At 41.0% G+C, this 25,684-nt stretch overlaps 1 protein-coding gene across 2 annotated transcripts in view; it reads left to right on the top strand.

Moving 5' to 3' along the window:
- Nucleotides 1-399: 399 nt before the first annotated feature.
- Nucleotides 400-25,684, top strand: part of lrp1ab (low density lipoprotein receptor-related protein 1Ab) — a 102,211-nt gene continuing 76,926 nt past the window's right edge. The window contains exons 1-2 of one of the 2 annotated variants that reach the window (XM_059334206.1): nt 400-995; nt 13,504-13,644. In XM_059334206.1, the coding sequence (XP_059190189.1) occupies nt 923-995; nt 13,504-13,644 (214 nt within the window). In that variant the 5' untranslated portion in view covers nt 400-922. The remainder of the gene's footprint in view (nt 996-13,503; nt 13,645-25,684) is intronic. The other variant, XM_059334207.1, reaches the window with a different exon arrangement.

Genomic DNA, 25,684 nt, shown 5'->3' with positions numbered 1-25,684 from the left:
TCTGGATTCCTAAACCTGTGATTGAAAGCAAAAACAAAAGAATTGTTTGCTTGGTGGAAAATATTTGTGTATTTCTTACGGACTTCATCCCATGTAGATATAAATATATATAAAAATGACCATCCTGCTATGTTGGTTTGTTTCACGTTTTTAATTGACTTTGCAGTATCATTTAATACAGTAACGAGAAATAAAAATCCAGATTCTGTAGAAATATTGAGCCAACATGGCTGAACCCAGAGCGCCAGTTGCAGGCAGCGCCGCCTCTCTCTCCCACCTCCACGGTTGATGAAAAAGCGCATGAAATAGGAGAAAAGGAGGTGTGTTAGGGCATGCGCAGACGGCGCTCACCGCTCAGTTATCCCCATTTTTTGAGGAGTCGAGCTTACGTCACGGGCTCGTCCACAGAGCTGGAGCTTGAGATTCACCATCCACTCATGCAAGCACAAGCAGAGGGAGGCATTGGCGCTCCGAGGGGACAAATCGCTTTTACTTTTTAATTTTTCTTTTTAGTTTGGCACGGAATGAGCTGAGCGGAGCCGCCGGCTGCAGCGCTTCTGGACGTGTGCACGATTCTGTTGGCATGGTGTGGTGAAACAGAGACCCCTGCAAGGCACTGAGAGACAGAGGTTACACAGTGCATCATGTTTGAATGCCGATAATCAATTAGAAATATACATGACTGTGCTGCTGCATTGTCTATAGCCTCGCCGGGCTGTAGCAAGTCTCCTTTTCTTCTCTGAAGCCCGTCTGAAGCGACCACCGTGCTGAGGGGCTGAGGGTACAACTGAACGGACAATCGCACCCGGACCATTGAGGGGGTTCGGATGAGGTGGTTGATCGGGTTGTTAGGTTTTAGAAATCCAGCCAACTTTTCCTCTATTCCTTTCTAACAGCAGTGCCACCGAGCATTGCTCAGGAGATGGCGATGAGGTTGTTCTACTTGGGATTTATACTCTGCTTGGAGATCATCTCTCCTAACGGTGCAACCGTAGGTAAGAAGCCTGTTGTGTTATCTTGCATTGTGATACTCGAGAAAGCATGACCACTTTTTTTTCCTTCTGCAAAGCATCTGTGCATAGGCCTGTGTTCACCAGAGTTGGAGCCAACACCGCAAATAGGTTCACAATAACACAGTGTGGCCACAGTCTCCTCAGAAGAAGAGATCGATAATTAGCATTGCCTTTAATCAAAGAAACTACCGCACAAATAAGCAGCGCGTTGATTATTTTGGCCTAAAATCAGTCTGTGTGTGTGTGTGTGTGTTTAGCAGTGCTCCTGTCTGAGCAGACAGAATGGGCCTGCCTGCAAGGATGGCAGACAGTGAGGTTATTCACTGTTGTATCCAGCAGGTAACAGGCAACACTTGCATGAACGACCCATTTCCACAAAACGACATAATTTCTGATTGACTGCGACAAAATGGCTATATCCCCTCTCCATTTTTTTTCCCCAACACAAATACAATTTCTCATGTCTGTATGGCGACAGCTGAGAGCTACCATTCAAACCAAACGTGCTGTTTTTTTATTTAAAAAATAAATATAAGCAGCAGGCTTGAGTTTCTTATCAAACCTGTAGGAGTCATCGGCCAGATCAGCTTTCATGTTTGTTTTCAGTTACTCTTCGCATGAAAACAACAGTTGTGTCTGCTAGTAAAGGTGTAATCTTAATGGCGCGGCTTGTCCCGACGTGTAGCGTCAGTTGCTGCCTGGGAATCACAACTTATTAGTGACAGCCAGGTTCTGTGTGATAGTGAAATGAACAGTTATCCTGTTACGTCCCGGGAGCCTCCTAATACTCCCAAATCCCTGATAATAATAATTAGATATTAAATGCACCATTGCTCTTGTGACAATGCATTGCAGACCTGTTGAGCCTGGTTTTTTCTATCTTGAGCACTTGAAGGGAAACCTGGAGGTACAAAATAGCATATGTATTTGTAATTTTTCTATTTTGCCACATTCATACTTAACTTTGAACTTACATAAACGGTTAGAATTAGGTTTACCCAGAACACACATGCTGCATTCAGCCTATATACGGTCATATTCTGGAGTCTATAAACTATTGTAGTCCATAATATATTGTAGACGTAAAACTCCCCAAAAAAGCCCAGCATGTCCTCTCTTCTGTCCAACTCAGACCTGACAGCCATGTATATGGATAAGTATGTGTAACATCAATCTGACAGTTAATTTCCCTCTTCTAGCCCATGTTTACTTTAATGCCCAAAGGGAAAAACAACACATTAAAAACTTAATTTTGCCAGCTGCAGCTGTTAATGTCTTTGTAAAAAATAGCCCATGTCCTTCTCTGTGTTGGGAGATCTTATGTAAGTTTCATTAGATTTTGATGGAGGCTTTTTCAGAATAAAAGCCATAGCTGAGGTTACAGGAGTGGGCAAGCTCCTCCCAGCTCCTCCATCAGTATGTAACATCTGGACACAGGGAGACCATTAATCCAACTTAGATGTGACTGCAAGGAGGGGGGCAGGGACCAGCTGAAGAGCTGAGGGTGAGAGCGGGTGAAGCAAAATAAACTTCAGGAATCAGTCCTGGATGCTCTCTGAAACTGACACTTGGTTACATCACAGGGAGCCAGGGAATAGGAATGATTTATGTGTGTTACATCATTAGTAACAGTTGATTAACCAGCTGCCCATTGGAACACTGTTGCTTCATAAAGGTGGAAACGGTCAAGTCAGTGGTTACAAGCCTTGAGGCCGGCCAGTTCGACTGGATTTGTCTGGATCACCACGGGGCCACAGCATGAATTTACGAATGGGAAAGGATTAGTGAGAGGAAGGTCAGAAGGCCATAGTTAACAGTTTAACATTGGACAGACCTCTTTTGTTTGTTATTGATCTTTGGTGTTGATTAGAGTTTACGGCTGTGGCATGTAAATATGTCATCCTCTTTAGAATCACAAACCCGTTTTAGTGCTGATGAACCCTGATTATATGAGGAAACATAAACACAATTTGAACTGATGCATGCTCTTAATTTATGATTGTTGACATTTGGAGTCTGCAGATAAAAATGTATGGACATTGGGATTTTTTAATTTTTGGGACACAACTAACAATATTTTTCTGATTAATTGTTTGCCCTACAAAATATAATAAAAATGTAAAAATGCCGCCCACATCTTGCTCAAAGTGACATACTGTATTCAAATTGCTTGTTTTGTCCAAGCTGCAACCTCCGGGACTGAAAAATGAAGCAAACGCTGTACTGCCAAAAACTGCAGTTCTCAAAATGACCACTTGAGGCTGGCTCCAAATGTGAGTCAATCCCCATAGACCTCCATATTAAAATGGCCAACTTTACATCTGAAATAAACATACAGCCTGATACAAAACACAGTTGTGTTCACTATAGCTCTTACCCAGTTCATGAAAACTGTACAAGGGACGAGATTTTTTATTTTTTTAATTTGGACTAGCTGGGAGTTTGGAGGAGTCAGACACTGCCAAAATGGCGACAGCTGGATTCACTCACACTGATCTTCATAATGTCTCTTTAGAGACCAATGGAAACTATGTCCATATTTGATACAGTCTATGGTTTTGTCCTACCTGTAGTTCAAAACTCAAAGATATTAAGTTTTAGATAATGAGAACATAAAGTAAAGCATCAAACTTTTGAGAAGCTGGTTGGCTTTTTTGTATTGAAAAATTATGAATCAATGCTTTGAAAATAGCATTTCAGTGTTGATTTATATGAAATTTCCTCCACATTTCCTTATTGTTTGGAGTTCCACCACCAAGACCTCCATGTTGAATGACCGTATGACTACTGAGCTTACATTTAGGATCTCAACAACCTTCAGAGGCAGAAGAAGCCCGTTGGTGAAAAGTGTAAATGTGGGTCAGAGGCTAAAGAGGTTGAATTCCTGAGCAGCCTATACTCTGTTTGCCTGGCCTTTTTAATGGGACCTGGCTTTACCTTTCCTCAGAACTGTCACTAGAAACATCTGCTGGAAAAATTCAGCATCCCTCATACAAATTCAACAGCTAATGGAACTTGGATTGCTCTCCTCAGCTCTTCCAAGTGGAGGTCACTGGGGAGTGGTTATTGTAACTATGTACACCTGAGGCTGCCTGTTGATGCACTCTTGTCAGGTAACACAGGTAATCCCCGTAATGATTTTCTGCCTTTTGGAGTCTTCTTGCAGCTAAATATACTATAGGATAAAAAAGCAGAAAAGATGGATTGAAATACAGCCAAAGTGTCCAGTACATTCTTTGGCTTTTGAGCAAGATTTAATGTAAAGCTTATGTGCAGGTGTTTTGCATTTTGGTTTTGACCTAGTGAAATATTTGTGAAATGATAATAGCAGACGGTGGTATTCTTGACCATAGCCGCAGAAAAGATCCCCTTTTTATCCCTCTGCTTCCTGCGTTGCATTGCAATCAACTGTGACCAGAAGGTAAAACCAGATTAACATAAATGTCTTCAGTGTTGTTCCCCACAGATTGAAGGCGCGAGAGGACAGATGAAAGAGTGTTTGCTGATTGTGAATAGCAGGGGTGTACTGTAATTGGTATTTTCTGCTAGCTACATCACTGTTTACCCTGTTTAGCTCCTAAGACCCAGAAAAAGGAACGGATCGGCTTCTTTGAAAAAAACGGGAGTGTGTGGGTGTGTGTTAATGCAGCTCTGTAAGACTCATTGCATTATTGTTGGTATTATAATCGGGCTTGCATTGCTGTTTTCCTTCTCTGCCATTAATACGATGATGCTTTTTCAAAATGAGTATTTCTTTTTAACATGACACATCTTTAGATGGGGAGATGTTGCACTTTATAAAGAGAGTACTCAGAGTTGTTGAAATGTTGCAAATGGTTGTGATGTTTGCCCGACACCTGGCAGAGGTGACAATACTGGCTTTGTAACCCCTGTTTTACTTTGACATCATTAACGGTGGACTCCTCACCTGATGCGTCATGCTGACCTCCTCTAATGTCAGTATTCGGACACATTTAGCAGCTGCTCTCTGTGGGTTGGTCCTGTTGGCTTTACTGGGTCATGCTCATGTTCACCTCAGATTGTTCCCGATGTCGCAGGCTCTGTGCCTGACTGGAGAATCGATTTGATCGCAGGGAACCTTCGTTGCTTTCACACCTGGTCAGAGGGGAGAATCTGATATATGGAGATAAGATTCCAATTTCATGGACTGCTGCAGTGAGTCAAAGCTGTTTACTTTCATCAAAGTCACAGCCACGGCTCTCAGTCATCTGTTTGTGGATGCTGGCTGTGTTGTCGCAAATATATGGACACAAGTAACTGCATTTGTTTAATAGTACCTCTGTGCAAGGACTTGTAAATGTTCCTGTTTGATAGATTTGATCAAAATTACTGTTGCTGACCACAGATTTTCATTTTCCGCCTGGTTGAAGATAAATACATTGTAAGGGTACCCAATGCTATGACACATCCAACAACTTGTAAAGTCTTCCTTTACTGAAGTAAAGTGTTTGGCATTTCAATAAGCAGTGGCACTAAAAAACAAGTTTTTCATGTTGATGTCTGTCACAGAAAAAATGTCTCTTGTAGAGACACTGCAGGCAAATCTATTGAGCACTAGTTTCACTTGTTGGAAGCAAATTGTCTCAAGGCTTGTACTTATCTTTGAACACAAAAATCACATTCACTTTGATGGTTTTAGAGCTATGATTGAAAGCTGCTTGTAACCTTCTGAGTTTTTATTTCCTTGTCTGATTTTGTTATCACCTGAAAACTGTTATGCGCGTGGCCCCGAACCAGTTGGATGTACTCTGTGGTACTCAACAATACTATCAAGATTGAAGGGTGTGGGTAGTCTTTGACTTTAAGTGTGCTTGCCAAGGTCCACAGCTCCTGTGTAACAGTAAAGTGAAAGTTGAGTTTCCAGCAGCCCATTGTGATATTTTGTTATTTGTAGGACTTGGTGAGAGTAAAATGACTCAGAGTGCATGGTTTAAAGGACATTTATGTAAAGTTGAGACCTTTTATGTATCACTCTGTCAACCTTTAGGATCTCACTGCTGAACAAAGAGGTCATCTGTTATGATGTAAAGTGGATGACAACTCATTTGTGTGTTGTTTATGAGTCATTCCTATCTAACTATTGAGCCAGGAACATTCCTCCCTCCTGCCTCCTTAAGAGTGAATCTAATGAGGGACCCATAGAAATCGACTTTCATTAACTCACATAAACATTTCATCCTTTAGCTGAGGCAAATGCTCATTTTAATAACATACTGTATTCATACCTTACTCTTGTGGCCTTAAATGTTGTTTTCATGGTAGCTCCAGGAGACAGAGGAAAATCGGGATTTACAGTCATTTCAGTTGTAGTGAATGCCTCAATTTATGTGGTCCAGCCTTCATTTTGTGGCCTACATATTCTGTTTTCTTAACAGCTGAATCTGGTTTGACTTTTCCTCTATGGGTGCACAGAGCTGTGCTATGCAGACACTGCAGGGCGGGTGTGGAGGAACTCTGCAGAGAGCACCATGAGACCTATTTACATTCATCCTAATGTCCATCAATCACACTCACTCAGTGTTATGTCTTTTACTGCGTTGCCTTTTACTGCTCTGGCCTGTGACGTCCTGCAGAGCCTCATTGGGTTACCTCCGAGGTCAAACCTGCACCCTTTTTGTTGTGCGATGACACAAAAAAATGAGGCTTTCAGGCACAAGAGGAGCTGAAAGTATTCTGCATGTTCAACCTCTTAGAAAATGGCTATTGTGGATTAGAACTTGAATAGCCTATGGTCACTGAATGTTCACTGAGAGCCAGTAAAAGTGCTCCAGTGCTTGGCTGTGACTTGGCTTGACACAAAGCTAAGTGGTTGTTTCCACTGGATGGGCCCTGCACAGTGTGGCCATTGAAGAAGGTCATTCAGTGGCTACAGCAGCGGCCAGGGCAGGGCTTACATTAGATAATGTTTGGGAGAGTTGGGACCAAGTCATTGTTTTGCAAGTCTCAAGTCTTTGCACTCAAGTCCTGATTCAAGTCCCAAGTCAAGACATAATGTACTCATTACCAAATGTATTTCCATCACATATTTAAGCATATATTACACTTACAAAAACTTGCACATAGAATGGAACAGGACGGGATAGAAGGGAGTTAACTAATTCCTGGCACACTTTTTAAATAACATCCTTTTTCATCTTTGTGCTGGAGGGGAGGTAGCAAGTATTTTCAAGTCAAAAACCTCACGTCCAAGTGAAGTCATGAGTCATTGAGTTGCAAGCCTTTTTTGATTCTTGACACGTTGAGTCTAAAGTCAACAATTTTGTGATTGGAGTCTGACTCAAGCCCAAGCAATGTGATTTGAGTCCAGGGCTCTGGTGTTTATCACACTTTCTACCCTCTTATACCATGCCATACCACGTTTTACATCTAAAAGGCTCTGACTTTTGTTAAGAAATAGTCTTCCATGTGAATAATTAATACCGCACAACATTCAAAATAACAACTTCCCTCTGCCCTCATTATCTTCCCTGTGGTCCTTGTTTGGTTTTAATTGTTATTTATAATGCATGGATTCTTGCTTTGAAATCCTGCTAAACTCAGCGCAGAGAAATCACTTCAAACTTGACCTCAGGAGTCTAATTACATACTGTAGTCGGTTAGTTTTTTTTTCACTCCCTAAAACACCCTAGAAAGACCTGAGTTCCACAATGGAGGACCACGAAGGGGAGAAGCGATGGATGATGAGAAACAGTCCTGCTTTTATTTCCACTTTCTCTTCTGTCACAGCCATTGTACTCCGAGTCCCATTTATTTACTCATTCATTCAAGTCAATTCCCATTCCCATTCGTGCTCTTATCTTTTAGCAGCATTTAATAGAATCCATGCTCTATTGCTCAGCCTGAAAATTACCCACAAGAGGATTGGGTTGGTTGAAGACTTGGATGTGCTCAGTGTTAAAGGCATACTTGTGAAACAAAAGTTGATGTCATATATCAATTTGTTTAAACATTTCAGCTGAGTCTATGTGCATTTGGGTGGCGGTTATTATTATTTCAAGACAAGCAAACAATGAATATAACTAAAGACTAGAACTTTTTACATTGTCCGTTCTTCTTAGAAAAGGGAAACAAGTAATTTCCCCTTGAATTCAAAACTAGCAAAGGTTACTTTGAATCGAGCTGCTTGTCTGTAACAGATTGTCTTTTTGAGGCGAAGCTTTACACATGAAATCAATTAGAAGGTGCTGGAATGTGCTGCATGGATCTGGAGTTGATTTGTAGAGCAGGGATGGCCATATTGAGAGAGACAGATCGGAGCGGGGGGAAGTGGGTCAGTGTTGTGTCCCAGCTGGTGATGGTGTCTGGAGGCCTCCATCACTTGGCTGCTGAATTGGTGCCACAACACCGTTTACTCACCATCCCGTCCTGTTCCATCCCACAAAGTTGATTTCAGCCTTTTGAGATTGTTTGCTAAAGTTTTTGCATTACGTAAAAGACAAAAGAACACCTTAAATGTGTTCTTGCAAATGAAAAAGATGGCATTGAAATAACTTTATTCTTTTTGTTAAGCACTCAGGGGGGATGTTTCTGTAAGAGCTGGGCTCTGTGTACGTTTATGCATTTGCTCATCCGCTCGTGTTTAATGCTTTTTGCCATGCACAGGGCTGAGGGGCAGTCCAGTGTGCACTGTTTGGACAGCGCAGAGCTGCATAAGGAAATGCAGTGTGTGTGTTCTCCATACAACTAGCAGTATGTTCAAAATTGAACCAATTCAGCATACTGCTGCCTGGGAATCCATATACTAGGAAGCAGCTCAGTGATTTATAGCATAATATAGGGATGATCAATTATTATCAAAATGTTGTGAAGTTACACTGTGGAATAGTTCACTATCCATATTGCAGGAGGTGCAATATTAAAGGCCTGTTAAAGGCAAAATATGGGTCAAAATATTTACTGCTGTATGTCCCAGCCTTGAATCATATTGCAATTGCAATATCATAGATATTTTTTTCCAAATCATGCAGCTGTAGCATATTTAGGGTTAAAACATTTGTTCAATGTACATTTCTGTAACAACAATGTGGAGGAGCTTGAAAGGCAGTTTAGTTTCTCTTACACAATCATGCATATCTTCCTTAAAAACAAATGCACTGGTTTCGGCACTTAATAACCAGGGGAAAACCACTAATGGATCTTTTTTAGTCAGTAAAACACTGATCAGTTCTCTGTGATTTCTTGATTTGACAAGATAATGAGGACAGAAAATAGGACAAAGGGCCTGTTTTTTTTATTTTAACACAAACATCCCAATTGAGTGTCCTTGAATTTCTCTTTTTCCAAAAATAAGAACTTTAAAACCATTGAAAAACTTTAATAAGATGTTTAGCTGAGTGTAGAGAATCAGATGTTTAGAAACACTAATCCCATGTCTAATGGACAAATACTCAAGACATTTTAGTACTGCCCTTCAGGCATTCTTGGGCTTACAGACGCCTGAAGGACTTTCTCAGCATTCATATTTAATGCTTTTGCCATATTCCTCTCCTGTAAAGATATTTTAAATGACATTTACTGTCCGCGCAACATAACAGAGTACATCGGAGTGAAAAACGGGTTTTGGTTCTTGTGGAAGACAGCTGTTTGTTTTTTTAAAACCAGCCAAATAAAGATGTTCGTACATCATGTAATTTCTCTTCAGAAATAGAAACTCTGTTTCCTGTAGAGCTTCCAAAGTTGCCTTTAGTGAGTAATAGTGTGAAATTCAAAACTCTTGAGGGTTTTAGGGAAGTCTGTAAAAGTTATTCTTCTCATTTTCTTCTCTAATTAGATTTTCTTTTTTTCTTTTTTGTTCTAATATATACCCAGAGGATGGTTGTTTTTCTCAGGTTATCTTCATGCGAAGGGAGCAGTTTTACAAGTCTATTCTAAACTGATCTTACTTTTAAAATATGATTATAAGCAGCAGAAAGTGAGATTATTACTTTTTAAATGTGATAATCCAACTGTTTCGTGTGGATAGAAACACTGTTGAGTTTCCTACCATTTAGTCACAGTGGTGTGATCAAGTTGCCTTCAGCTGTGGCAGGAAATGCTTTAGCTGGAATGGCATTATCAAGAGGGGACTCTGTTGGAGGCGAACACACTGGGCTTATAGGAGTTCCTGTAAGTGGAGTATGTACTTTGATTCAATGGGATTGGTGTTTGCTGTTGGGCCAATCCCAGGAGACTAAATAAAGGCCTTCTTCATTCCCTTTTGTAGGTAAAAGTGGACTCAAATGGTTTAACATCCCGGCCTGATTTGGACCCTCCAAAAATTGTCAGCATTTTGCCAGGAACTTTGTAGAAAAAAAAGACTTTTCAGGCTGAATTAACAATTCACATCTCTGTTTGAGATATTTCAGTGGGCTTTGAAAGAGGGCTGCTGAGGGGGACGGCTGCCAGTCTTTCCCCCGGTCTCTAACCCCTCCTCTGCCACAACCTCCAATTAGGCTTAGAGGTTCTCCCCTCTGTGGTCATTTCATGCTGGTGTGTAAAGCGATGATAAAATTAGAACCCACAATGTTTTATTTCCAGTTTTATGCCCACTCATAGGGAACAACCGGCTCAGCCCAGCTGCTTCACACGGGGGACCGGAGAAACCGAGGGAATGCCTTCACATACTGTAGCAGCCTGTCGGAGATTTCAATGCTTTTACTCATTTCAGCTCAGGGCTCAGTCAGTGCGGCTGTTTGTGTGGTTGTTGGTTGTTTAGGCAGATTAAATGGCAACATATAAGCGCAGGCAAATCCAGTGTATTTACCACCATCCAAAATGTACCAGCACATTGGTAATCTGAAAAGAAGCAAAACTAACAAGTTGGCCTCAGGCCATGGCTAGCTTCTCGCTCAGTCCTTCACTGAGGGGCTGGGTGTGTGCATGTTGTCCAAACTGATTCATGCACTGGTCTCTATCCATTCTTTTACCGCCCTCTGTGCTCGCCTCAGCTTTAATTTTATGTCCTGTCACATTGTTATAACATTTGATACGAACTCTGTATTATGGAGTCTCACGGCTGAGTTCTCTTGCATCAAATTTAGTTTGGTAAGCCTTGCCCCTGCCATTGTGTGAACAGAAGAACGGAGCGAACGCTCTGCATTTTAAAAAACAGCGCTCTTTCTCTCATAATCTCCTCAAATATCAAGTTGTTGTTCACATAAGGAAAGCTGTGATCTGATCCCTGCAGCCCCTCAGCTTCTAATTGTATTTACAAAAACATGACACTCAGAAGTCTCAGTGTTTAGTGCTTACACATACACTTCTGTGAAAAAAAAAGACCAGGGTCTAAACCCTTTAGTCTGACAGTCAAAAGGAACGTGATTGCAATGATACACTAGCCTCATGCTCTCTTGTGATTTCAGTCACATCCCAGCCCCCTTGCGGTCCACCCCCACCCCACCGCCCACCCCAAACACCTCTCTGCCTGCCAAGTACGTAGGGAGGCAAGTCATCCAGGGCGAGAGAGGACTCAGTTCCTGCTGAGAATCACAATGAGACCTTTGGCGTTGTCCTTCCCAGAGCATTACTGCACAACAGTACAGTAACAGCAGCCTCCTGCCTGAAATGGCTTTTGTGGTATTTTTTATTGTGTGTTACATTTTTGACCACTCGTGGAACAGGAACAATTTCACTTGTATATATTTGGAAACCTATTTTCGCTCTAACGTATACTGACAGAAAATGTTACCATAGAATTTCAGCTTTTTACATTCTAATGTTTGCTGTTTTATTGAAAGATTGAAACAATGTTTGCATTGCTCAGAATAATCCAAAGGTCTCAATGTTTATCAAAACTAATTACTTTTTCTACTGGAAAAATATGAAAATAGTAATACATGATTAGATTTTGAAAGTGCCCTAATATTTAAACTAGTTGATTTTATTTATTATTTTTGTATTATTTTATTTATTTAATAAACATTAAAAAACAAAACATATATACACATTTAAATAAATATGTATTCTATTTATTTATAAACTTTATTACATTTATTGTTTTTGAGCTTATCTTATATTTGAAGTCCAAGAAAATCCATCATTAAAAAGAAATTTTAATTAATTTATTTTTAAGTTCAATAATTGCATGAGGTTTCCATAGTCACTAAGTAATCCTGTTAAATAATCTCAGAACTGAACAATGATTTTTTTTGTGAACTGGCCCTTTAAGACACATTTTTAAATTGGTGACTAATTCAGTGTTGACAGACTGATGCAACACCATGTAGGTAGAGCTCTATTTGACGAGGGTTTTTCTGAGTGTTGCTGAGTTAAAGCATGTCAGCTGTGTCACACTGCTGATGGGTCATGAGCGTTGCTGTGGTGCTGCTAGTCTGTGGTACACCTCAACAATCTGTGCTGACTTACTGCCCAGAACTACCGCGCTCTGCACTTTCCCATGGGTCAGGCGGTGATTGAATGCCCAGTTATGTCTGTGCTGTGACACATGAAAGAGCCTCTGTGGTATAACTTGAAAAACACCTTATGGGTAATAAAAAATAGAAGAAAAAAAGCGGAAAGAAATGAGATGTCCGTAAGAAGAGAGGAAACAACAAACAAACCCCAGAACTAAAAGGCACCACTGTTGGTTGTAAACTTGTAGACGAGTTTTTTTTCCTGAATAGAGTGTGCCTGTGGGTCTTTTGATACAAAAACATCATTGTAAACTTGGGTTGACCCTTGCATGTTGCTTTGCCCTGTTGAGTTAAGATCTATACCGCTTGAAGCTGGAAATTTCCTATGTAGATTCTGCACAGGAGAGAATAGTTGTTTAAAACTTTATAACGCGTTAAAGAACCATACACTTTAATGTTTGTATTTTTTAAGATTGAGTGTTGGGGAATTACATTTCTCTCTAAATGCATTTGTTATTGAAAATAATATTTATTTCTATAGCCCCTTTAAAAAGAGCTACAAGGTGCTTTACAAAATACAGTACCTTACCATATAGGTGCAAAGCTAAAGAATATAGAAGGGCACTTGAAGGCCCTGCATGAACCTGTTATATCCTGCTCCCGCCAGTAAACATTGTGAACATGCATACAAGTTGCACAAAGGAGATAATTTATGGAATCATTTTTTTATTGCTACCTCTATTTTTGGTAATGGTTGTGTTTTGGTGAAACAGCGCCCCCACTGGCAGATTAGTATCAGTTTAGGCAGAGAGTGGTACTGCAGAACAGGAGACGGCAAGAGGCTTCTAAAACAAAAACCCACAACATGATGATAAATTCAGATAAAGTTCTGTGAGAATATAATGTGGGAAAAGTTCAGAAGAAACCACAATACCACATAAAGCACTGTATTATGTCAAATTTTAATAAATGTGAAAAATAATTTGCCTTGTGATTTGGATCCACTCCTGAATTGAATGGGTTCTTCCCATGCCCATGCTACAACCTTCCACCAAATTTCATGAAGATGCTAGTCAGCGTTTTCAGCCGCAATTGCTTTTCCTGATGACACATCAACTTTCTTATCCTGTTTTTTTCAGCCCCCAAAACTGATGACCAGCCCAAGACCTGCAGCTCTAAGCAGTTTGTATGTAAGGACCAGGTGACCTGTATCTCCAAAGGCTGGCGCTGTGACGGGGAGAAGGACTGTCCAGATGGCTCGGACGAATCACCAGATATCTGTAAGTATGCTAACATGAAAGTAGCTACTAAAACTGTCTCCTGTGTCCTCTCATGGTTCAGGGAAATGAGGATGATTACTGGTGTTACTCCGCTTTGTGATTTTTATTTTCCACATGAACCTTTTTGTTTTATACTTCATGTTTCCACTGTGTTTTTGCTGAACATGAAGTTATACAACATCAAATTCACTACCTCTAAATGGCTTTGAAGAGACAACGGCGCAGACAGTTTAATTTGGGCCTGAATAAGAGGGTGGGTTATGCCCTTTCTACGAAGGACACAGGCTCACAGTGTGTGCTCTGGCTGCTCTGCTGAGTTATAACTCTAATTATGCAGCAGTGTTTAGTCTGACTGTTTAGGGATGTGTCTGCTCTTGTCTGGACTCTTGCGGGATCTCTGCAGTCCCTAAGAGTCCTGTCCCGGCCACTTGCATCTTTCAGCCTCTCCATCCTAACATTCCATCCATAAACTCTCCCTGTTAAAAGCCTTTCCTCTGTTTATATGCAGGCTCTAATAGTGATTTTACTGTCTGCTTGTGCCACACCTTTTAACTGTCATGCCACAAGCATTCTCACAATGGTCTGGCACGCACAGACACGAAGTTGGCACCCAGTATTAAGGGACTTGTTATAGTGAGTTAATACACAATTAGGTATTTACACATAGGATAAGGTGTTGAAAATGCATGACAAGATTTATCACCTTCTGATTCAGAACTGAAATACAAAGGTGAAGCTGAACAGAAAAAGTTCTTTCCTCTGCTCGCTGTCACTCACATCACACAGATGAAAATGTGCTCCTAACTCTTTATTTTTTAAGTTTACAGTAAATTGAGCAACAATAAAAAGCTGAAAGATATTTCAGAGGGGGAAGAAAATAATCAATTTTATTTTTGTAAATAACAGCAATCACAGGATGGGAGCAATTTTATGTTAGTGTGACCCGCATAATTCACTCAAGAAAGCTACAGCCATTCAGTTTCTGCCCTTTTCTACTAAGCAATTGAACTGAATTTTCCATAGCACTTGTGTAATTTGGTGACACAGACAATGGTGTGATTCATCTTCTGCATGGAGAGATGAAGAGCGATGTTTCACCAGAACATCAAGATGTGTTCTGCTCAATTACCCGCTTCCCATGGGCTCCACTCTGCCTGTCACTTTACCTTTAGTTAAGGCGCGTCTCCATTCATGTGAGTTTCTGAGGCAGTCATAATATATATCTGTTACTGCAATTAATGCACTTTTTTCTGTACAGCGCTATGTGTTTGCAGTCTAACAAGCACAGTCAAAAGGCGAGGCGCCTTTAAGTATCACAATGAAAGGCAGCCAGACTGTGATTTTATCCACAGTCGTTTAGTTGATCCATCCATTAAATGTGAGTAGTGTTTGGAAAGAAGCGCTGCAGATAAAGCTACGGAGTGAATGGGCCTGAGCCAGCATAGATGGAGAGTTTGGAGGAGTATGACTCTGAAGGTTATTTAAAATCCAGCTCTGACTCAGAGGAATGCAAAAGTCTTTTACTTTTTATCCTGGCTTTTCCATTCACGGGGTGAAACAGTTTTGCAGGTCATCAGTCTGGTTTCTCCCCCACTGGGTAGCATTAGAAGAGGCAATCTGACCGGCACGCTGTAAATAAGGCTGCTCTCAACTGAGCTGTTATGGAAATGGTGGATATAAAAGCAGGCCCAGCATTGATCCATGTGAGAGGAGGACTGAAATCTGGATCAACTGTGGAAGTTTTGTGTTGATGCAGTTTTTCATTTTTAAAGCTCAAGGTGTCATCTGTTCATCCAAAGCTCTCTTTCATCAGCCACAAAGTTTACAAAAGCAGTTGAACTTCTCCTTTCAAAACATAGTTTATGAAAGTCAGAGAATTCCAAGAAAATTCCCTGCTTTTGTTCCAGCATGCCCCCTGACCACAGTCTAGTTCTGTGCGTTAATGTTGATGGGAATTAGAGTTGTGCACACTGCTATAATTACGACATTATCTCCAGTTCAAGTTAATTGCTAACTACAGGCTTGGTTTACAAAGATTTCTCGCAGAGATTTCACGAGGCAAAAACATTTTCCTCTTATTTTCTTCTCTTTCTTCGAATCTATTCTTCCCCTCTCCATGGTGTGGCTTCCTGGCTGTACTCCGATCTTAGTGTGGGATCGCCCCACAGTCTGGCCATCATGTAAATCAGAGACTGTGACAGTGCAGGCAGTGTATGCAGCCAACAAGGAGCTCTGTCTCTTAAATAGATTAGTATATGATTTGAAAATGGCACTTGAGAAAAGTGAAAATAAGAATCTGCCTGTATTATTCCACTCATCCTCAAGTGTTCTGATGAGAACCTAATTTGGCAGAAGCACCAGTTTTGTTTCTGTTAAATGCCACCTGTTCTGTTTACGATGATCATGAATTTACTTGCTGTCAGCGGTGGGTGTTGTAAACATGTGCTTTTGTCTGGTGTGGACCTTTGATCTATACACCTCTGGTACCCATGCTGGAAGAAAGTACACTCCTCAGTATCATACTGTCTGGAGGTCTAATTGCCTGTCGTTTCCAAACCATTCATCTGGGCTGTAATTATGTTGAGGAGCTAAAGACCGACTCCTGCCACAGTAGTGGGGTTGTAGTGTTGCATCACATGAGGCGTTGACATGCTGTGGTTGAGGTGGCAGTTGGGTTTATGTTGCATGTTATCATCCTTGATCCTGTGGGCTTGTTTATTGGAGGGGTACTGAAGCAGAGTGATGGGACAGAATGTGCATGGATGCTTGTTTTGCGCATGGATCTGCATGACATGTCATCATAAATGGACTGGTGGGGGTCTGGGCAGGTTGCCAGATGTTTGGCCTTCATAGCCCTCAGACCCCCAGCATGCACCTCCCTCTTATAGCCCCTAGTACACACTCAGATAGCCATCAGCAGTCTGCCAGTACAGGCCCCTGTCTGCAGGTGTGACCCTGTCATCCTCTCCCAGGGACTGCACTGACTCTCTCCTCACTGTATGGCTTCAGTTGATTTCAGACAAGCCATTTCACCTCAATTACATACAGGCTTAGGGCTCAGGAAGTGGTTGACAAGTGCCCTCGGGGCATGAGTATATGCTCTGTGCGATGGTGCTCTGTGCAGGATTGCTGGTTTTTAACTCTCTCATAGGTAGTTGTGGTATGTTGTTACAGGGTTATCTTGCATTTTTCTAGCAGAGATAAAGTGGTGAGGGCTGCTCATGATGTCAGTTTATGGCTTCCCTCGCAGAAGTTGAGCATATATGTACAGAAGTCAACATAGGACTGATGAGCCACAGAGATGTGGATTAAAGGGATAGTTCTCATTTTTAAAAGTTAGATATGTATTCATAGACGGTGTATTATCAACAGCAGAAGTCTGGGAAAGCCAGTGGAGCTACTAGCATGGAATGGAAGCATACATTATTGTTGCAATATCAATTTTGAGATATTTGGTTAAAAAAAATTGTGATATTTGTCTTCCTACATATCACCCAGCCCTTATTTGAACAAACAAAGCTTTAGTTGTCTAATCACTCTGATAGCAGTTTTTCATGGTGCTGGAATTACAAATGCTGTGTCACAAATTTCATTTTATTTCTTTGTTGGAACAGTTGCTGCACAAAACAGTGACTGTATCCCAAGTCTGTATGCAATTATGATTCTTGCGTGAACCACATTCACTGTGGTTGAGCCAACTAATGGGAACAGATGTTTGAATAAGCCCTAGCATGTAAGCACTTTCTCCATCATGAAAAGTGCTTGCCATGAAGGAATCTCTTTCATCATCAAAAAAAACCTTATGCAACAATTCTCTGCACCTAATTCTCTGTTAGACTTTTTAGCCCCTGATTTAACATGACAATGTCCACAGGAGGACTTCCAAGCAGGGGGTGAAATGCATTTCAATCATGCAAATGCACTGCCTTTCTCTTCCCCCCATGGTGCTATCCACTTTCATTCAGGGTGAGAAAATGAGCTGCTAACTCAAAGTAGTTAACACTTGCAAATGACAAGCCACTCCCTGTACTTGTACTGTCAAGCTGTCATTAAAGTCGTCTCCATGGTCTTGTAGAAGAAGTACACACAAATTCATTCGTTTTACCTTGTCGGTGCTTGAAAGTAATTTTGAGGGGATATACCTTGGAATGCAGTTTCATAATGAAACTGAGGGACCCTTGGCTGAAGAGGCTGAAAGTATTTAATGTAACAATAGCCAAATGTGGACTCTCAAATCCAGACACACTCTTTCATGTTAAGCTTCCAGTAGACATGTTTTATGTCTTTCCTTTCAACGGAACAATTTGCACCAGCACACTCTAAACTCCCTCAAAGAGTTTGTCTGATGTAACAGTAGCGGCACGATACAACCATACCATGTCCCTTGGCCCACACACTCTGGCACATGCCAGTGGATGCCATGGCCTGGGGCCCGAGCTGGTAGGGAGGCCTGATGGGAAGATTGAGCTATCATCTCCGTGCAGCTGCCTGAGGCGACCGTGGGCCACACAACAAGGTTATCTGTCCATCTCTTGCCCTCGAGCCCCCTCTGGACGCTCGCCAGCATGGTCCTTTGTCCGGCCCGTCTGACTGTCATGCCTCAGCAGCCTCCCCAAGACAACCAGGAACAGCCCACTGCTGCTGAGGTGGTGGGATGGGATGGAGACATGGAGCGTTTGGGAGAAGGGATGGTCCGTCAGGAAATGCCTTTGTATAGGAGAAAATGAGCAGATTAGCATTAAGGCTGAGGAGGAAAATAAAAATGGCTTTGCAAAACTCTGATTTTCTATAGAAAACGTGTTTTACAGTAAAGTTGAGGTGGGGAGGGGCAGTCTTTTCATAGACTATAATCAGTCATGTAGCTGTACTCACAGGGGGCACCACGCAGGGGCAGGGGGGGTCTGTAGTGGCAGTGGTTGACACACTGCTTCCACAGAGGAAGGAGCAAAGCCCCGTAAATCCCTCTGGTCTGTGGCCCTGAGCCCTCCTCAGCTTCACCGGCCTATCAACAGACAGAGAACACAGGGCTTTCTCACGCCACACAGGCACCACTTCGCTTTCTCTGCTGTCTCCTCCACGCCCTGTCTCCTTCTCTCTCTCTTCCCCTTCTTTCCTGTGTCCCACTGTCTTCCTCTCTGCCTGTCAAAGCAGGCAGAGAAGCTAGACTCAAGTCATCTCTGTTCCTCATATCTCATCTCCAGTCTTTCCTCTGGTGTAATTGCCTCACAGTTTCCCCCCTTGGTTGCAGATGGTTTGTTGGTTTGTTTTGCTGGCTGTCTCTTTTGTATGTTACTTTAGGGAAATGTTCTGCGGTGCATTTTACACAGTGACAGTTTGATTGTGTTTGAAGCTGGAGACAATACTGCATTGCTCTGTGGCAACAAATGTAACGGACTTAAATGTTTGAACAAGCAGGTACACTGATTTAATAGATTTATATTGCTGTTTTACTGGAAGAATACAGCTTTAAGTGATACTACACCCAGGCTCTGTCATTTCAGTGTCAAGCACTCACCCCCATGGGCTTGAAAGGTTTCTGTTAAATCTTTGTAGTTTATAAAAACTGAGGATCCAGTCCACTCAAATGCACATCAGTTACAGTTGTTTTTTTATGGGTAAAAGAGAGTAGCTTATGATCACTACATATGCTACTTTTGGCAAAGCTGTGTGGTATTGTGACAGTCATTGCATTCATGTCACAATACCACATAGCTTTGCCAAAAGTAGCATATGTAGTGATCATAAGCTACTCTCTTTTACCCATAAAAAAACAACTGTAACTGATGTGCATTTGAGTGGACTGGATCCTCAGTTTTTATAAACTACAAAGATTTAACAGAAACCTTTCAAGCCCATGGGGGTGAGTGCTTGACACTGAGATGACAGAGCCTGGGTGTGGTATCACTTAAAGCTGTATTCTTCCAGTAAAACAGCAATACAAATCTATTAAATCAGTGTACCTGCTTGTTCAAACATTTAAGTCTGTTACATTTGTAATATATTGTACTGTAAAAGGTCTTGAAAAGTACTTGAACATTACTTTCAGAACACTGATTTATTTCTCTAATTGCAGATCGATGACTCTTAGAAATACACCGATTTTTTGCAGAAAAGTGGATATTGCTACATGGATTTTGAAAAAGATGGTTATCAATCCTGAAAACTTTTTTTGCAGACACTTATTAAGACCAAAGTGGTGTGTTTTATACTGAAAAAAACAATTTGATGTCATCACTTTGACATAATACCCTTGTCAGGATCTCAATAGGTTTGTTGGTCCTAAAAGAAAAGTTCACATCATTTTTGCCCGCTGCTATTTCCACATTTGTGTGCAAAAAGTTGGAAAAGCCACTGAAGAGCAAATAATACATGAATAACATCCAAAAAGCTTAAATAAAACTTTCTAAAAACAAGTCCACTTTGGACCAGCCACAACCATCAGATCTGGTAAAATAATTTAGTGGGCCTAAGCCTTATGATGGTAAGGAAAACCCTGACTGCTATTCATAATCATCCTTTAAGATCGTTATAAGCATGTTGGAATAAAAATGCGTCAAGTCTTCTTCCAGTGAGGGCACTATGTGCTATGCTGTGTGCTGTGGTTAGCTCTGCAGGGTTTGGCATCGCCATGTGCTTGTTGTGAACGCTGCTGTTAAGTGTGATTCCAGAGTGGGGAGAGTTAGTCAGTGGGCAGGCCTGCCTGTCACACTGCACAACATATTCATTCGAGCTGACAGCAGACTTTATGGGAGTAAGTCAGGGGCTGGCATGGAACCCAAAGAGTAGAAAGAAAAGCAGGCTTTTATGCTCAGGACAAAAGATCGACAGGGGATCCAAATTTAAGGTCATTGCATAACTACGGGAACTGAAGGATGGGGGATAGCGGGGTCCAGAGGTTGAGGTGTTGGAGGGAAGCACACAGAAGAAGAGGCCGGCATGACCCTAATGCCTTGTGCCGCCCAGACAAGTTAGTGGAACCCAGAGCCACAAGCGAGGGATGGCTGCACTCTCTACTGGGGGAAATATTTGAAGGTGACACAGGTAGTGATGTATTACCTAAATCAACACTGTGCTCAGGGGAAATGTGTAAAATTGTCTTTGTACAAAGTCATATTTCATTGCAAAGAGCACATGCACTGCATAAGAGTTTCAATAAAGCATGCAAACATAAGTTGTGCATTATGACTGATAGTTTATAAAGTTTTAATCATGATGAATCCCAGGGCTCATTGCTTTTATATGGGAGTGATATAAGAGCGACAGATCATGCAGCAGATAGGAGAAATATTTTAACAATTAAGATCCCTGAGGACACAGTGAGGATATGCTAATATCACTGTTAGCTGATCACACAGTTTAGTGCAATAATGTAATTATCCTCACTCTGCCCTCTAATAGGTGTGAGGGTTGTAATTTTCCCTCTTTTTCTTTGTCTGTTATCTACTGCACTGCCAAGCTTCTTACATTGTTCTCACTTGCAGAGCTTTGTCTCCAAGGCTGCCAAACTCACTGAAATATCTGCTATCCCAGTGAAGTGACATGTAAAGTTATTGTTAAAAATTATTCTGTGATAATTATATTCCTTCACTCCTATAGCTTATTCTATTGCTAATGGTACTTTAGGGCAAATAATACCTATTTTAACCGACAGAGCGTTTCAGATTATGCTACCTGATTGCCATGTAAAATATGCATATTTTTAAGTTATTTATTTCATTTGTCTCTGTGGTAGCTTATTTGTGGTTTGGTCTGCACTGAATTTAAAGAAGAAATTGTTTTCAGAAAGGTACCTACAACAAAATAAAAAATGGAAGTGGTTTCACATTTCTATGTTGTGGCCCCGAACAGATGGAGATGATTATCATTTTATAACGTTATCTATGTTTTATGGAACTTTTAAAGAGAGTTGCAAAGCTTTTTACGAAGAGTAAAAATAACAGCAAAAGTAATACGAGCACCGTAGGGAATGTAAGCCACAGGGTGGTAGATCTTATCTTTTGGTCCCATACAAATCCGAGCAATTGCATTTTTTATAAGTTGGGAGCTTTTGACTCAATGCGAGGCAAAAGCATAGAAAATGGGTATGAATTACTTTGTCTGAATCAGTAAATTATCTTTTCCATTTAATTTTGTTCACTTTCTTTTCTTGAATAGAGAGAGAGAGTCGATCCATCAGCCTGTAGAAACATGAAAAAACACCAGCTCCTTGATATTCACTTTGCAATGACAGACCAACTGAAATTTTAGATAGTTATAAAGTTTAGTTAGTTATGCAACACTGAGCCTTTAATATTTCCAAGGCAGGTTGTTAGTGGCCCCGCTGTAAGTGTTGCATTTATTTTTAATCTTCACCTCTTTTAAGCTTCATTTTAAGCTTCAGATGCCACTGAAGCATGTGAATTAAGAATTAAATAGAGCCAAAAGCTGGATGCTCTAATGCAATTTAAGGAAAATAAAGTTGTTGTGTTTTTTGTTATGTTTTTTTAGAACGTGGTCTTTTTGAAACAGATCTTAACTTTCAGATAAGTTACCTCCTCACTAAAGAGTTGACTCAGTTGAACAAGATAACAAGATGTGTTAGTCATCTTTAGAAGATTTAATTCCACAAACTTAAGTGAGTGTGACAAAACAACTCGTATCACACCACCTAATGTTCAACTTATAATATAATTTTTTTTTTTTTTTTTTTTACCAAAACCAACCTGATGGCAGAAAAAAACTACAGCAAAGGTGTCAAAACAGCACCATTTGTATTGAAAAGTACATTCTGCTATTAAAGACTGCAGTTGTAATGATTTTCTTGGTTTGCCACTCAGTGTTCTCTGTATGCCAGAAGTTATTCTGGGCGGCACTCACTATAGTCTCCCTTTTCAAGCTGAGCATATAATGAAGAGAAGAGAAAAAAGAAGAGTTGAGCCTTTTAATCATGAGTTGCATCTTTCCACCGAGCAACAGTGTCTGAGGACTGTAAATATGCAGTGTATACTCCCTAGACATGAATAAAAACCCAGTAATTTAATTTCTTGTTCTCCTCAGCATCTGGGGCGGAGAGAGAGAGTTTGGATGGGAATACGACATCTATAGTCTATACAGCCAGATGCTTCTGGGAAGTTTCAAAATTCATGGAAATATAACATGTAGTTGGCTTTGCCTGCAGCATTGGGGGGCTGATGTAATGATCCTTCAGTTCAGAAAAGGCACTGCCGACTTGATGGATTACTTTACATACTGTTGCTTCACTGAGACATAAATCTGCATTTTGACTGCGAAAGGTTCCAAATGCCAGATGACAAAAACCATAATGTGATCTGCACTTAAAGAAAAGGAGTCTGGGCCTTTCTGTTGATGACAACAATGCAATTCTGGGCAGTAAAATGATATCCTTTGCATTGTATTTGCTCCTGTCATGAAGTGCTTGTATATGGATATGGTGTGTACTAGTTTTCAGAAGAAATAGTGTAAATAAGAATATGCTAAATGTAGGGATGTTCTTAATCTGATTTAAAAGGTCACTTTAGTTTATCTTGGGGAAACCAGACCTGAGATCCAAGACTTTTAAAAAAGGAACAAAACATAGAATTGGTTGCTCAAACAACATGGTTTGTCACTGCGTCGCAAAGATTAGTAGGTGCTCTGAAGCACTTTAAAGCAGAATGGAATTCCTCCAAATCGCCCTTTGGCTCAAAATAAATTATTTGTGCTGCTGCATCTTTTTCTAAAACCTGGGACAAAAGTTTGGAAACAAACCTTAAGTTTTAAAAGTCAGCAGCTGCAGAATAATATTTTTTATAGACTTGGTGTGTGTGTGCTTGTGTGTGCTTGTGTGTGTGTGTGTGTGAGTGCCTATGAAAAAAAACATGACAAAAGTAGCAGTGCTGTATTCTTTCCCTTCAGATTTGCACAGTAATGCTCAGCTTCCACTGACAGATGACGCAGGAAATGGCTCCTGCCAGTATGAGCGGAGCTTATTGTAATACACTGCCAACGACTTCCCAAACTGGAGCAGGGAGTACAGGGTTCATCTCCATTGTCCCTCCTGCAAAGTTATTTAATCCTCCATATTGTCCTTTCTATTTAGTTTTCTGCTGCTGGTCTCTATTCAGCTCCTGCCAAGGTATTACTGTGTTGTGGAACTCAAACAATTCTTTCCGGCTGTTGTGTATCATTGGCAGTTGTTAGTGTGTTTCCAAAAACTTTGCTGCTGTCTTGTGAGTGAATAGGTTGGAGTGTGTGTGACGGAAAGCAGAGTTCTTGTCCCTTCAGTCTTTTGGTGGCTGCAGTGTGAAGACACCTGGTTCCGGGGATAGTGTGCCAGAAACACTATTGCCTAGTTTCCTCTGCATGGTTCGGCTCAACTCAACGACTCGACTCAACCCACTTTTAGTTCCAGGTCCTTTTAACTATTTTCGATTTCCACTAACCCTAACCCCGTCAGTGTCGGCAGGATTGACACTCACTGATTTTTTTCACTGGCAGCCAAACAGAGGAAAGTCTGCTAGATGGAAACTGATAGGGTTTTATTGATACCAATAATAAATACCATTAAATACCATTATTCTGCTTATTAGCCCGATTCTTTATCAATTCTCTAGAATTCTCCAATTCTCTCTCTTATCAGCTCAGCTAGCTTTGAACCTCATCTGAGTATATTGCTGACCGCGTTTGGCCAATGTTATTTTGCCGGTAATGCATTACAGGAATAGTTAATACTCCTGTAATGAGTGAATATTATGGATATTTGTAGTTGCATTAGTAGTATGCTTTTGTCCCAGTAATACCAACAGGAAATAAACATTATATGATATAATTATCCTTAGAGAGACAAAAGTGATTTTACACCACTCAGTGCTTGGGCCCTAATAATCACCTTTAAAATAAAATGAGTGAAGTAAAAACACAGTCCTTATGAGGCCAACGACGATGTGTTTCTCAATCAGTCACATACACACCCGTGTGAAGGGCTGACCTCGGCAGTCTGCCAAAAAAGGACCAGGAACTATCCATAACTTTTGCCAATGGAAAACCTAAAAAGAGGCCCATTGTACCATGCAGTAGAAATGCTGCACCAGTCAGTTAATACCTTTGTCTGTCTGCTTAATCCTCAACACATCACTTTTGTCAGATATGCTTACATGCATGCATAGTTGCAAAGACACTGATTTGTGCAGTGAGTGCCATTCAGATGACTTTCATCATGACTTGTCTTTTGTCCTCCGAGAAAACTGTTGACAAATGATAAATCCATGGCAGGGGTCTCATTTCCAGTGTGCATGGCAGTTTATTCCCGGTAATGCAGTTTATGTAGAAATCCCCAGGTTGGCAGTTTATTGAATGTAAATCAGGCAGGCTTAGAGGCCAAGGCTGCAGGAGGGCTGCTAATATGCTAGCATCCCCCATGAGGGAGAGCTCTCCCTCTCCCTAAGCCAACTGTATTAGAAGCTAATTCTCTGTTCGAATGTGGCACATTTTCCACGCATGCTGCTGTGGTGGGATCATTGTGGAAGCTCTTGTCACTTTAAGGTACTTGTTTTAACCGAGTTACATTTTATGATCTGTGTGCGGTTACTAATCTCTTGGATGGATAGGGAGGACTTAGAGGGAATGCTTGTGGTTTTCTTTAGGGAATGCCGGCATGCAGGCGAATGTTCTCCCTCACAAGTCTCTGTGCACATCCACACTTTGATTCATTTGATGGCATGTGTTGTTAGAATACGAGAGAGGTATTTATACTTTCCTCTAAGACCTAATAACTTCCCACACTTGATGACACATAGACATAACCTACTGAATGTCAAGTCAATTATATTTTTGTTAAAGTAAAACACCCTCTATCTTCAGAGTCTTTCTTCAGACAAGGAAAACTCGACATGTATGAAGCAGAAATAAGGGTCAAATGAACTGCATTTTAGCTGATTAGTATTCAGACACTGAAGACTGTCGGATTCTGTAGGAGGCATCTGAAACAGGTTTGAAGCTCGGGGTGCACAAATTCAGATATTATCCTCTCAAAGCCTCTCCTAGCCGTACATAACCCTGCAGA

Source organism: Centropristis striata, chromosome 5 (assembly GCF_030273125.1).
Source record: "Centropristis striata isolate RG_2023a ecotype Rhode Island chromosome 5, C.striata_1.0, whole genome shotgun sequence".
NCBI classification, from domain to species: domain Eukaryota; kingdom Metazoa; phylum Chordata; class Actinopteri; order Perciformes; family Serranidae; genus Centropristis; species Centropristis striata.
This window is presented reverse-complemented; position numbering and strand designations above follow the sequence as displayed.